The sequence below is a fragment of the Tachysurus fulvidraco genome, chromosome 25, assembly GCF_022655615.1.
Source record: "Tachysurus fulvidraco isolate hzauxx_2018 chromosome 25, HZAU_PFXX_2.0, whole genome shotgun sequence".
Lineage (NCBI taxonomy): Eukaryota > Metazoa > Chordata > Actinopteri > Siluriformes > Bagridae > Tachysurus > Tachysurus fulvidraco.
The window spans coordinates 2,586,869-2,602,374 of record NC_062542.1 but is presented as its reverse complement, the minus strand read 5'-3'; the positions used below and the strand labels follow the sequence as shown (position 1 = coordinate 2,602,374).

Here is a 15,506-nt window from a genome sequence, read left to right as displayed (position 1 = left end):
GTTGCTTGTATAACCTATAGATGGCAGAAGACTCCGTCCTAAATCGCACATTTCACAGCACGCTTTTAGATCAGAACTCGATTTCCATTCTAAGCAGACTCCACAAATCCGCAGCTAGGAAAAGTTGCATGCGTATCACACGCACCGAGGCTCGCGCGCTCCGACTTTCTGCTGTAACACGTCTTCTCTAGCTGCTCTAAAACGTACCAGGAACCTGCGCGCGTGGATCAGACCTTGGAACATTTTTTTTATTTTTATTTGTATTTTTTTTTTTTTTTGGATGTGTATGTGTGTAGGTGTGTGTGTGTGAAAGAGAGAGAGAGAGAGAGAGAGAGAGAGAGAGAGAGAGAGAGAGAGAGAGAGAGAGAGAGTGTGTGTGTATGTGTGTGTGTGTGTGTGTGTGTGTGTGTGTGAGTGTGTGTTTTGAGCGCTGATTAAAAAGCGGCACCCACATGCTGTCGGGTGGACGGCTCGTGCCGAGGAGCTCCGGAGGCGCGCGCACTGCACTCTGTTCCCCCGTCGGCCGAGATGGTTGAGTCCTGTCCCCGCGTCTCGCGCACCGTAACGCCGTAACGCCGCTCCCCGACCGCTCAGCACCAGCCTCTTCGCGCGCGGGGGGGAAACAGAGCCGGTTTTTTTATTCGCCAAGACGCTCCGACATGACAGAGTCTCGCGGTGGATTTGTACTCCTTTCCGACGGAGGATGCGCCAGGTGCTCTTCTCGCGCGGACTCTTCTCGCGCCAAAGCTGCCAGGATCAAAGGCGGATTTGTCATTTGGAACGTCGTGTTTTCTCTGATGTGCACACGCGCGCAAGGTAAGTAAGCGGGCCACGGTGCCACCGAAAAGGCGCTGATTTTGCACCGACCTATGGTCACATATTATTATGCGTTATTACGCATCATTATATGCGCAATCAATTCATATTGCGGAAATGATATGGAAATAAATGCATTGCTTATTCATTATCATAGTTATAATTTTGTGTTTAGTGTCTGTGATCTTGTGCATCACTGGAGTCTTGTCTGCATAATGCATTAACACCTTAGTGGACGTGCTGGAGGCTGATGCGCAGTGTTTTTTTGCAGTGTTGAGCAATTTCATCCAAATCTCAGCTGGGCTTTATTGCGCTTATAAACAGTCCTTTTCGGGACCCCGGTGGTCTTGTGGTTGATAAACAACTCCGTATGCTTGGGCTTTATTTTTATCCAAAGTGCTCACGTGTAATCTCATTCACACGTTTGGCAAAAAAAAAAAAAAAAAAAAGATCCGATTAAAAAGTTTTGCACGGAAACAGAATTTAGTTTGCAGTCTAATGACAAAAAATAATAAAAGCCAAAACTCTACAACTTGAACATCAACGAGTGCTGTTTTAAAGTTTTCAAGCCGTAGAGATGAGAAAAGACAGATGTTTTTGGAGTCGTATTGATAATGATAGATGATGCTGAGTGGGAATGGAGGATGAGGAAAGAAATTGTTGCGCGCGCATGCGCAGACGCGTCTGCGTGACTGCGCAGTCCACACACGAGCGTGAAAGACGGCATGTTTGAGTGCTAAAAAAAAAGACAAACCATTGAAGCACTCTGTCTTTCCTATCTTTTCCTTTTCTATCAGTTTCTTTGATCCCTGTGTTTGCGCATCGTCGTGTCCTGGCAGCTGATCCATACTTTCTCATGATTAGAGTTATATGATTCATTATTCATGGTGCGCACCTTCTTCTTTACCTTGGGCATTCTGCATGGTGAAGTCTCAATAAATCTGTGTGACTGGCTTTGGACCTGACTTCTAAGATCAGGCCAAGCTTTGCAAACATGAGTGTGCAGACACATTAATTATTCACATGGTCATGATTTTCTCCTCTATGATTATTCTAGTCATTTCTTCCTGTCACTTTGGAAACACGGCCCATGAACTCATTTTAAAGTGAATCCTCTGCTGGATTTCTTTATAACCAGGATCTGTCTCAGAGGCTCAGAGCATCCAAGTGGCGTTGAGTGTGAAGTCATTTTATACTGATCACATGGGAATTCTATGAAATTCAGAAAATTGGAAAACAAAATATTTGTGTATCTTGTGTAAGGGCAGGAGATTGATTGATTGATCGATTTCTATATGGACATTTGTATCTACATCTTTTGACCTTGCTCTTTGTCATAAAGTACTCGATGGCTGAAAAAGTAATAGATCTGTCTGAACAGAACAGTAATCAATGACAGCACGGTGTGACGTTTTTTGCGACTCCGAAGATGATTACAGGCCAATAACCTCACGAGTTGATGTGTTTTATTCCTCTTACACCACAACAGTTTTCCTACAAATTTTATTTTATTATGAAGTCAGCTGCTATCCATTTATCGTCTTATTGAATCTTGTGGAACGGGTTTTTAGGAGTTTTCTAGACAGACAAATTTTGCAAGCCCCTTTGAACATAATTCAATTATTCATTTAAAACAAGCTGTAATATTTTGGCTTTTTATTTAGGCCCCCAAATTTTTTTACCTGAAATTTCCACCCAGAGAATTCATCAGGTTCAAGGTTTGTAGGCTTCAAGTGATGAGTCAAATTTTAATAACTCAATTAAAAACATAAAAATATTCATAATGGTGGATTTTGCTGTTGAGTGCTTTTAAATTCCATGGACCCCTGGTCCTTCCCTTCATAAATGCTTTGAGAAGCACTGTGCTAGGTGCTAAACATTAACCTCTCTCTCTCTCTCTCTCTCTCTCTCTCTCTCTCTCTCTCTCTCTCTCTCTCTCTCTCTCTCTCTCTCTCTCTCACAACAACAGATTATGTTATAAAGAAATTATGTTATTTAATTTCTCTGTTCTGAAGATTTTCTTATATATATATATATATATATATATATATATATATATATATATATATATATATATATATATATATATATATACTGATGTAGTCAGTGATGCAATGTTGTCTATAAAGACTTTTATACTGATGTAATCACTGATGCAGTGTTTTCTATAAAGACTTTCATTAAACATTTATGGATATAGAAGGAGTCTCCAGTGTCAGTATCAAAGGTAACATTTTTCCATCATGGGAAGAAAATCTTCAGAACAGAGAAATTAAATAATAATTTCTTTATAACATAATCTGTATTGTATATATATAATATGTTTATTTAAAGAGATGGTAAACCTGTAGCACATTTTGTTTAGAAAATTAATAATCTGTTTGTAGCAATTTTTGATTTATGTAGTTTTATATGGAAAAAAAAATATTTGTGTCATTGTTATGATTAAAAAATCATAGTCTTTTCAGAGTCTCTAATCAGTCTTTTCTGTCATTATCATAATATTATGACAATTAAATTGAATCAAATTAACAAGCCGGTATTGTGAATCGAATCAAATCAACAAGCTGTTATTGTGAATCGAATCGAATCATCAAGCCAGTTTTTTTAATCGAATCAGAAATCCAATATCATGAATCAAATCACCCCCCCCACACACACACACATACTTCTAACCAATCAGAATTGATCATTCTATCATCACCGTGGTGCTAGAACGGTGCAGTTCCCCCTGTCTTACCAAACACATTGTTCCACTATTGAACAGTTCACCTAATAAACACTGTAACACTCAGAGAAATCCATCTTAGGGTGTCAATTCTAATCTACAAACTGTAATTAACACCCTTGTCTGAGCAGGCTGCATGTATGGCACGATCTAAAGTGTAAAACCAAAGTAAATGAAATTATAATTGATGCTCATACAAGTACAGTGCACTTTATCATAGTCATATCACAATTACATGAAAGGCAAAGCACAGACTGCGTGGGCTTTCTCTGTCGCCAAAGTAAATAACACCATTCATTAACTTTTGCATTGAAATTCAGCTGAAGTTCTAATAAACCACGTATTAATTCCGAGCTAAGCAACATCTGTCACCGTACTTTGTCTAAATTGTACGTTCCCCATGCCAACTTTCAATTTAGAAGCGATTGACCTCAAAATGTTGTATGCACCATATGAATATGTTGAAACAGACGGACGAGGCGTGTTAATGCGGACGGAAAGCCGATCTCTGTGAAGAGTGTGAAGAGTGAAGCGGAGCATTCTCGTGTAGAGACAAATGATTCTTTATTAAATGAGATCAAAGTGAGAAAAGATAAAAGTCCGAGTCATAAAAAGTGTCAATTCTTTATCTACCACAGGTGTGTATAATAAACACGTTATCGTTTCTATGGCAACAACTTACTAATTGAAGGGATTTGTAAGGTGGACCAAAAAGATTTTTTTTCTATATTTTTTTTGTAACAGAAGTAAATCAGAAATTATCAGGCTGCACCTGCATCAGTCGTCACTGCTGAAGGACTTAGAAGGATTTATCCATGTGTTACTCTCAGACATGTAAGCTGATGGGAGCTCAGGAAATGGCTGTGTGATGTCACAAGACTGTTTGATGTCACAAGGCTGTGTGATGTCACAAGGCTGTGTGATGTCACAAGGCTGTTTGATGTCACAAGGCTGTGTGATGTCACAAGGCTGTGTGATGTCACAAGGCTGTGTGATGTCACAAGGCTGTTTGATGTCACAAGGCTGTTTGATGTCACAAGGCTGTGTGATGTCACAAGGCTGTGTGATGTCACAAGGCTGTGTGATGTCACAAGGCTGTGTGATGTCACAAGGCTGTTTGATGTCACAAGGTTGTTTGATGTCACAAGGCTGTTTGATGTCACAAGGCTGTTTGATGTCACAAGGCTATTTGATGTCACAAGGTTGTTTGATGTCACAAGGCTGTTTGATGTCACAAGGCTGTGTGATGTCACAAGACTGTTTGATGTCACAAGGCTGTGTGATGGCACAAGACTGTTTGATGTCACAAGACTGTTTGATGTCAATGTCACAAGTCTGTTTGATGTTGATGTCACAAGACTTTGATATCAAAGTCTTGTGACATTGACATCAATGTCACAAGACTTTGATATCATAAGGTTGTTTGATGTCACAAGGCTGTTTGATGTCACAAGGCTGTTTGATGTCACAAGGCTGTTTGATGTCACAAGGCTGTTTGGTGTCACAGGGCTGTGTGATGTCACAGGGCTGTGTGATGTCACAAGGCTGTTTGATTTCACAAGGCTGTTTGATATCACAAGGCTGTTTGATGTCACAAGACTGTTTGATGTCACAAGGCTATTTGATGTCACAAGGCTATTTGATGTCACAAGGCTGTTTGATGTCACAAGGCTGTTTGATGTCACAAGGCTGTTTGATGTCACAAGGCTGTTTGGTGTCATAGGGCTGTGTGATGTAAGTTAAAGCAGAAATCTCCCCCGATGACATACGTTTGCATGCATAAATCATTTTTTCTTGCCATGTTAGTAGCTCTGGAGGTCTTTAGCTTTGTGTTTTGTCTTTGTTTGTGTCTGAAGGGCTTCAAGAGGAAGTGAACTTTGTTCCTACTCTGTGATGAAGGAACAGTGAGAAAGAGAATGAGAAGTGATGCATGAAGAGATGGTATAAGAATAACGTGAACACCAGAGGAACCTGCAGGACGACGAGGAACGTGTTATTTACTCAACAGCAGCAATGTGGATATTGATGGAAGTCTCGAGCACCAGGCGATGTTTTGTAGGGTTCAGCTACAGGTCTGGCTTCCAGGTCCAGGCTTTTCACTAGATGCTGGATTGTGGTTGTGGGGATTAGTGTTCATTCAGCTACAAGAGCATCAGTGAGATCAGATTCTGATGTCAGGATGTTGAGGAGACTCCAGTTCCAGTTCATCCTGAAGGTGTTCAGTGGGGTTGAGTCAGAGTCAGGACACTCGAATTCTTTCACTCCAACGTTCAACCTCAACCTCAACACCTTGTCTTTACAAATGGAAATGGAAGAAGATCCACACCCGCTGATGTTAAGACGTGGGTTAAAGCAGTGGCAGAGATGATTTTGAAATCATTTTCAGTATCATTTCCTGATCCATCTGTAATAAGCCAGACTCTTTCTCAGAAATCTGGGCTGCGGTTAACTGGAGGAAAGTGAAGAAATAACTTTTCATGAGATTTGATTTTATCGATTGGCGGCTTTTTTTTTAAATTTTTTTGCTTTTGCCGCCGGCTCTGTCTAACGATTGCAAACCACTCCCCGACCCCCGACCCCCCTTCGAAACGAATTCTTTCACACAAAAACTTCTCTGTGAGGAAAAACTTATTTTCCAATTCGCCCTAACATGGCTGAACACACCATGCTAATTGTGTTAAATGAGCAGTGTCATAGACATTATGGGGTAAACGTGCAGGCTTTATTTTTGTCATCAGCTCAGATGGCGGCATGGGGCTGCTGTGTCGGTGAGCGTTGCTGTGCCGTGATAATCAGCGACTCATCAAGCAGAGATATAACGGTCGCTCATTTCCGGGTTGCCAGCACTCTGCGGTATCAGTTACTGTAGCCTGATTTTTTTTACACTCGTACGTTCCATCACATCGTGCTGGGTGTGTGCCATTATAGGATAAATAATCGACGCGTTAATGTCACCAACATGGAGACTTTCCTTTCACCAAAAAGGCGTCTTATTTTCACTAAAACAATTTGTATTCATTTAGAGTTACATTTAATATCATCTTTGATGCAACTCGCTTCCTTTTATTGTGTACGATTTTCCAGCTCTGGACATTGGTTGCTTCTTGTTTTTATCTTTGATGTTGAGTCAAAAATGACACTGGAGGCTTCTTCATATCATGAACGTTTTGTAAACGTTTCCTCATCAACCGTTCGTTAAATCTGATTCTATACGATATGTTAACCCTTGTTACGTCGTTCGTATTTTTGTTACTCAGCCGGTGTTCGTGGGTCAGTTTGACCCGCTGCATTTTGGGGTTTTTAATTGAACGCAACCAAAAATTTTACGTATGTTAAAATACTCTACAGATGTTTACTTCATCCCAATTACAAGCGATATAAACAGCATATATGGTTAATATTTGCCCTTTAACTTTATTACATCACATTTTTTCATTTAAAGTGCTACTCGTTTTTTTTTTTTGTTATTTAATAAGATGTAATAATAATAAAAAAGAAAATCAAATTTAATCAAGTTATGAGTGAGGAAAAAATTAACAGATTTACAAGGAAGCAAAGTTTTTCAAAACTATTGATGTTTATGAATATGACCTCGGGGGGCAAGGTGGCTTAGCGGTTAGCACGTTTGTCTCACACCTCCAGGGTTGGGGGTTCGATTCCCGCCTCCGCCTTGTGTGTGGAGTTTGCATGTTCTCCCCGTGCCTCGGGGGTTTCCTCCGGGTACTCCACTTTCCTCCCCCGGTCCAAAGACATGCATGGTAGGTTGATTGGCATCTCTGGAAAATTGTCCGTATTGTGTGTGTGTGTGTGTGTGAGTGAATGAGAGTGTGTGTGTGCCCCGCGATGGGTTGGCACTCCGTCCAGGGTGTATCCTGCCTCGATGACCGATGACGCCTGAGATAGGCACAGGCTCCCCGTGACCCAAAAAGATCGGATAAGCGGTAGAAAATGAATGAATGAATGAATGAATATGACCCCAACACCATACAAGGGTTAATTCCTTTACCATAAACCTAAAACAACCTCTGACCAATCAGAATGGAGAATTCAGTACTGCGGTGTAAACTGGTAGAACTACCCAAGGTCACAAGCGTCATTTTTGTATTTCTATTTATTTTCACTGAACCGTTAAACCAACCCCAACCCTAACTGTGCTCATACATCAGTATGTAAGTCCCAGGTGATTATTGTGACCGGTTTGAATCCTGCTGCCTGTCAGGATGATTGTCTTGGCCGTAAACAGGGCTCTTTTCGCCAAGTCTAATGATTTACGCACGTTTACAATGTGCTCCTCTAGATCTTGATTACAGACTCAACACGTGTGAGGTGACAGCGCTGCACTAAGCTTCAATCATCCATGAGAGAGCGAATTGCACGCGATGGGGCGCTTGACCTTTCAGAATAAACAGGCGTTATTGAGAGCATAAGCGTGTGATGGTGAGATTATTACAGCCATAACACTGACAGCACGATCGTCGCTTTATTGGTTATGTAACTGCAGGAGGAATTTCCACAGCATGATGAAAATTTCTACACCTAGATTTCGGCACTAAGGGCGTAAGATTGCAGATGATTGGTACGTTTGTTCAGTGTTATACAGCTACAGTATGTTAGGAATAAAACACGTGCGGTTGTGTTGTTATAGGAAACTGTAGTGTGATGAATGGAGTTGATGAATATGGATGTGCACTAGACATGGTGGTGGTTAGTGGTAGTGGTTAATAGTAATGCCTTGTACTTATGGGGTTGGGGGTTTGATTTATACCTCATTATGTGTGTATGGAGTTTGAATGTTCTTGCTGTGTTTCAGGGGTTTCCTCAGGGGTCTATGGACTCTTCTATCAGTCTATAGACATATGTTTTTTGTTTTAAACTGTCTATAGTGTGTGTGTGTGTGTGTGTGTGTGTGTGTGTGTGTGTGTGTGTGTGTGTGAGTGAGAGAGATTGTGCCCTGTGATGTGTGGACACCCCACATGCTGTGACCCTCATGCCCCGAGTCTTCTGTGACAGACCCCTGCACCCATGTGTTAGATAAACCTACTAAAAATAAATCACTCGATTAATGTTTTTTTTTTAAAATCCATTTATAGCTAAATTTCTCTAGCCTGGAACGTCCATTATACAAGTGAGCAATTGTTCTTGCTCATATTATAGCAGCTAGAAACAGTTGCTTGTTTCGTCACTTGCTTTGTTTATCTCTGTCTTTTGAAATTAAGAAGACAAAACAAAATGATAGAAGTAGACCAAACAAACAAACAAACAAACAAACAATAGACAAAACAGAATCATAGAAGTAGACCAAACAAACAAACAAACAAACAAAAAAGAGAAAACAAAACAACCCAAAAATGAAGCTAAAAATCAGGACATGTAAACTCACCTTTTCTGACGATTTCCCCATGCACAACACTTGGTTAAAAAGAATTAGCTGTTGCTATAGAAACGCATCATTGGCAGCTACACTATACTGTACTTAGTCTTTGCTGTTTTTACTGAAAAAACAAATTAACACTTTCCTGCCAAGGAGATAGCAGGTAGAGCAGTAGGCCATTACATGAAGCTGCGCTAGCGGTGAAAATACAGCTGAATGCAAAAGTTTACAACACCCCCCCCCCCACACACACACACACTCACATGCACATTATTGTAGCCCCCCGCCCTCCCCCCAACATTATATAGGGTGAAAACATAGTACCTCTATTGTAAAATTCATCCCCAAAATGAAAACGAGAGAACTCCTAAGCTCTGTGGTAAATGCAAGTGATGTAATAGTGTAATTATGTGATTAAATGGAAGTGGGAAGCGAGGGGTGTCAAAAAATAAGTATGCAGTGTTTACAAGGGCTTAAGGGTCAAAATTAGGGTTGACGTGACAATTGGTAGTTACATTCATCCTCCATTATTGAAGAATAATTGCACCATTTTGATTACAAACCCCTAATTAACTCGGCAGGGTAGAAATAAAAAAAACAAAAAGACAAAACAAAAACAACGGAAGCAGCGAGGCTGAACGAGCGTGCATGTCTTCGATCTGTTTAATTATTCACGCGTAATTGAGTTGTCGACAAATATCCCATTTTAAATATTAAATAAAAAAAAAACGAGGAAAAGAAGGAGGGATAGAAAAACATATGTAAGTGAAAAATGGAAAACGGCTTGAGTAAATAACGGCCCGTGCTCCAGCCTGAAGCGCTGAATTACCGTCTAAGCTCTCTGCAAAGAAGATGAATGCACTGGCAAAGTGTGCGAGCGGTTTTAACGAGCCGTAATGTCTACGTACTGCAGCATTTTCTTCCAGTCCATCATGTTTATTCCTTCCCGCTGCATATTTGCGCTGTGTGATCGCAATCTAAAACCGTTCGCTCGTCTGTGTTTGGTTAAATCTCAGACAACATCACACCTGAGATCCGAGACCTGAGATCATGTTGACCGGCGCGCCGCTCAAACCTCCTCACACCGCCGAGAGCCGACATCGTGCCTCGGGCTCAAATTTAACCCCAGATGGCCATCATTTAGCAAACATTACATTTATTCCTGACAGTAAAATCATAGCAGATCTGTGAAATACAGGAAAATGTTCTTAATTGGCTGCGCTGGTGCATGATCAGTCACGTAAGGGTGTCTGATTTAATGCTCCTGAAGATAGGCTGAGAGATTTTCTAATGATTCAGGTGCTCTCGCTTATCTTTAACTCTGAACTCTCTCTCTCTCTCTCTCTCTCTCTCTCTCTCTCTCTCTCTCTCTCTCTCTCTCTCTCTCTCTCTCTCTCTCTCTCTCTACATTTACATTTACATTTACAGCATGTGACAGACGCCCTTATCCAGAGCGACGTACATAAGTGCTTAGATCTCTAACATTGAATACATTAATGCTGCTCACTAGGTTACATACTTAAGATACCATGAGTTTAAAACATTTGGTCAAAGTTACAATGAAAAAGTGTCAAAGGTTTTTTTTTTTAATAAATGCAAAAGATAAGGAAAGAAGTGCTAGTTGAAGTGTTTCCTGAACAAGTAGGTCTTCAACCGCCGCTTGAAAATAGCCAGTGACTCAGCTGTCCGGACCTCTAGGGGAAGTTCGTTCCACCACCTTGGTGCCAGAACAGAGAAGAGTCTTGTAGTATACTTGCCTCTTACCCTGAGAGATGGTGGAACCAGTCGAGCAGTGCTGGTAGATCGGAGGTTACGGGGTGCAGTGCGAGGAGTGATGAGGGCTTTGAGGTAAGAGGGAGCTGGTCCATTTTCGGCTTTGTAGGCCAGCATCAGTGTTTTGAATCGGATGCGTGCAGCTACCGGAAGCCAGGGGAGGGATCGCATCGGGTGTTGGGGGGGGGGGGGGTGTTGGGGTGGAGAACTTTGGCAGGTTGAAAACAAGCCGGGCAGCTGCATTTTGGGTCATTTGCAGAGGACGGATTGCTCTCTCTCTCTCTCTCTCTCTCTCTCTCTCTCTCTCTCTCTCTCTCTCTCTCTCTCTCTCTCACTCACTCTCTCTCTCTCTCTCGTCCCTATCACCCTATTATTTTTTAAGATATGCTGGTTAAACTGAATGTCTGTATTTTTCATTCATCTAAAATTCTCAACCAGTTAAATTTAATGATCTGTTTTGTAACTAATTTAGTAGAAAAAAAAACAAGCAAACAAACCAAAAAAAAAAAAAACCCAAACCTCTAACTCACAGCCTCAGATTATCCCGCATTTCATACTTCTTTACCTTCACCATCTCCGTTCCTTTCGCCTCTGAGCTCCTCCTACCGAGAGAACCGAAAGAAATCGGCAATATCTTATTTATCGAACGAAAAACCACGATACTCACTGAAGTGTCACGTAATTTGCTCGTTAAACTGTAAACCATCTGGTTTGTTTGTGTATAAACACGATTCTACATCATGGGGGATTAAGAAACTTTCACACAAGGCTTTGTAAGGATTTTGAAGTGGTGTTAGCGGTTTGATGGTTTTGTTTGATGTACTGGAATTTGTAACCACGGACATACTGGAACGTTCTATGGGTGGCCATCTTGGTTCATATTTTTTAATTCATTTTTTTTTTGCGAAAAAAAGTGAATGAGAGTGTGTGTGTGCTCTGTGATGGGTTAGCCTGAGATAGGCACAGGCTCCCCATGACCCGAGAAGTTCGGATAAGCGGTAGAAAATGAATGAATGAAATTCCCGCCCACTAGAGATGCAGCTCTCCACGATCACACAACCATTTAATTCTGGTGAATCTTCTCAGTCAGAGCATAACCAATGTCAGGTTCTAACCAACTCCTCTATTCATACTGACTCCTTTTGTGTATTTATGGCTATCCTGCATCCAAAAGCTTTCATTGATTGGTCATCGCTACTTCCTCAAAGATGGTGGAATTCAGTCGATTTCCAGGTCGTGGCCTGAGAGAGGAATCAATGTGGCATCAGTTGGCGCTTTGGGGAGCATCCAAAAAAAATTCTCCTGTGGATTTTACCTCAGTCGAGTTTGCAAAAATGTCTACAGCGCAATATGACCATATATGGAAGTCTGAATCCATCCATCCATCCATCCATCCATCCATCCATCCATCCATCCATCCATCCATCCATCCATCCATTTTCTACCGCTTATCTGGGGCCGGGTCATGGGGGCAGCAGTCTAAGCAGGGATGCCCAGACTTCCCTCTCCCCAGACACTTCCTCCAGCTCTTCCGGGGAATACCGAGGCGTTCCCAGGCCAGACGAGAGACATAGTCCCTCCAGCGTGTCCTAGGTCTTCCCCGGGGCCTCCTCCCGGTTGGACATGCCCGGAACACCTCCCCAGGGAGGCGTCCAGGAGGCATCCGGAACAGATGCCCGAGCCACCTCAGCTGACCCCTCTCGATGTGGAGGAGCAGCGGCTCTACTCTGAGCTCCTTCCCGAGTGACCGAGCTCTTCACCCTATCCCTAAGGGAGCGCCCAGCCACCCTACGGAGGAAACTAATTTCGGCCGCTTGTATCCGGGATCTCGTCCTTTCGGTCATGACCCAAAGCTATGGAAGTCTGAATCTGTATACGGAAATGACAGCAGATTTGAGATTTGGAAGCCATCTACATTAGTACATTGGTCATCAAGTAGGAAGAAGAAATCTTCTTTGTATTGAATCTAGAGAAATTCTTTGAATACCGTGACTTCGTGCTAGTTTGAAGGTTGGGGTCAGAGCACAGGGAGAAGGTTAAGGGCATTGATCAAGGGCCCAACAATGGCAGCTCTGATCAACAACCCAGAGCCTTGAGCCAACACTGCCCCGTTTGACAGGAAGCACATCATTTTTCACTTGTCTATAAAATATTCGATACAACAATCCTTTCTTTTGAGTTCCTTCATCAACCCTCGACCTTCCGGCGGCGACTGACAGAGAGTGATAAGCGTCTCGACGACGCGGTTGGCTGCAGAATGAGCTACACCCAGGTCAATGAAACAGTTAGGAGGAAAGTACACACCGTGTTGATCAGCCACTCCAGGAACGTGATAAGGATCACGGCTTGACCTTTTTTTCTCAGTCTTACCGGCTTCAAAAGGCGAGCGGTCGTGTTTTGATCTGCGCCGATTTCATGTAGGGAAGAGCATGCTGGGTAATTCCTGCACTCGGTGACAATCGATAGTGAACTCTGAATTAAAGCAGTCAGTGTGGACTAATGAATATTTATTACATCATGATATAAATAGGGAGGGTTTTTCGGGTGGGGGAGGAGAGGGGTGTTCCAGGATATCCTTGAGGAATAACATATAAAACACCGGTATAAAAATCTCGGACTGATTTGGTCCGAAGTGGATGTTGGGTCATTAATATTTAAAGAAATCAAGGAGTTATATTAATACAGAGTTGTATTAATACGTTAGATATTTTTCCGGACGAGATGTTGCTTCGTAATGTTTGGACGGAGTCTCCGGTGTTAGCGCTCGGCCATACTGAAAGGCGAAGTCGCACATTAGTACGCATGTAGTTGCGCTACAGTACGCAGGATCCTGCGCTAACAGGACAATCTGGGAATTTTGCTTTATTAATGTTAAAAGAGTCCTGGTGAAGGAGCTGCGGTGTAAGAGAAAAAAAACGTGCGGTTATCTAAAAATAATCATCTTCTTTTATATTTTTTTAGAAAAATCTATTTTTTTTCCTTCTTTATATTATTATTATTATAGTTATAAAATAACTGACTTATAACTAATTTTAGGATATATTATATTTATATAATTTTTATATTTATTATAAATAATTTAAATGATGGATGTTCTCCCCGTGCCTCGGGGGTTTCCTCCGGGTACTCCGGTTTCCTCCCCCGGTCCAAAGACATGCATGGTAGGTTGATTGGCATCTCTGGAAAATTGTCCGTAGTGTGTGTGTGTGTGTGTGTGTGTGTGAGTGTGTGTGAATGAGAGTGTGTATGTGCACTGTGATGGGTTGGCACTCCGTCCAGGGTGTATCCAGCCTCGATGCCCGATGACGCCTGAGATAGGAACAGCTCCCCGTGACCCGAGAAGTTCGGATAAGCGGGGTAGAAAATGAATGAATGAATGAATGAATGAATGAATGAATGAATAATTTTTAGAAATGTTATTATTTGATTATTTAGTAATTCAAAAAAAAAAAAAAGACTTTTTGTTTGAAACCCACAGTTTTGTATGGTTCATATTTAAATAGGAATATAAAACATATTTATTTCTTCTTATTAGATACATTAAATAAATAAATACATAGATAGATAGATAGATAGATAGATAGATAGATAGATAGATAGATAGATAGATAGATAGATAGATAGATAAACAAACGGATAAATGCCACTCTGAGGTTCGTGGGTTTCGGTATCCGTCTGGTTTTAGTGGTTCATTCAGTGCCGTCTCTAGTTTTATTCCTCACACAATGCTACAAAAGGTATTTCCTTGAATGTCATTCCTCTGAATCTCAGGACCGCTCCGTTAGACGTACGAATCCCGGAGCATGTGGAATCTGTCAGGTGCATTCCTGTGTGTGTGTGTGTGTGTGTGTGTGTGTGTGTGTGTGTGTGTGTTGTAATAAGATGGAGCTCTGCTGCCATCTTTGCCCCTGCTGCTCTCACACTACAAACAAATCAGTCTTGATGGCTCTCCATGCAGCAGGTACGGGGAGCAGCAGGGCTTTCAGGATGGAGTGGATCTGTTTAAGCGAATGCAGCAGCTGGGCTCCATCTCTAGCTCTCCTTCTCTTCTCTCTGAAGGAGATTGATGTGTTTAGATGCTGATTCATATGACCGACCTGCGTTCTCCCGTCCACCCTGCCCCGCCGCACACTTAATACTCTTCCTATTTACGATTTATGACGACCCCGTATCAGCCATCGCGGTGTCAGGGCTGGGAATGGCGGCGTGTAATCATGGTGATGGGTGGATCACGTAGACGCCGTGCTGCATCACGGAAGAGAGATAGAAATGGGTCTGACTGATAATCAAATATATATGAATAAATAAATAAAAAAATTAAAAAATAAATCTGGTAATATAAAATAACCAACTAACTAGCTAGCTAACTAACTAAATAAATAAATAAACAAACAAAAAATAAATATATAAATAAATAAATAAATAAATCTGGTAATATAAAACAAACAAACAAACAAACAAATAAATAAATAAATCTGGTAATATGAAATAACTAACTAAATAAATAAATACATAAAACTAAGACATGATCGTACTTACACTTTTTTTATGTTAATGAAGGTCTCTGAACTCTGAACTGTTCCAATATTGTGCGCATGCAGAGCTTTTATTTCTATATTTCTTTATTTCTTCATATAAAACCACCGAATGCTATTCAACCGCGTCTCAGCGAAGAGGCGACGTGTTCGTTTGACCTGGATAATGAAGCCGTTAGTCTGATGCGATGTACGGTATTTGATCAAATTTGGCAAACAGACCTATTGAGGTTGATGTGTTTATTTTTCTGTAACTTCTTAGATATTAAAAAAGCTCCACAGT

The 15,506-nt window shown here is 41.4% G+C and overlaps 1 protein-coding gene across 1 annotated transcript in view; it reads left to right on the top strand.

The window, feature by feature from the left end:
• The first annotated feature begins 355 nt into the window (after positions 1–355).
• Positions 356–15,506, top strand: part of csmd3a (CUB and Sushi multiple domains 3a) — a 252,962-nt gene continuing 237,811 nt past the window's right edge. The window contains exon 1 of the mRNA XM_047808368.1: positions 356–816. Coding sequence (XP_047664324.1) covers positions 660–816 — 157 coding nt within the window. The 5' untranslated portion in view covers positions 356–659. The remainder of the gene's footprint in view (positions 817–15,506) is intronic.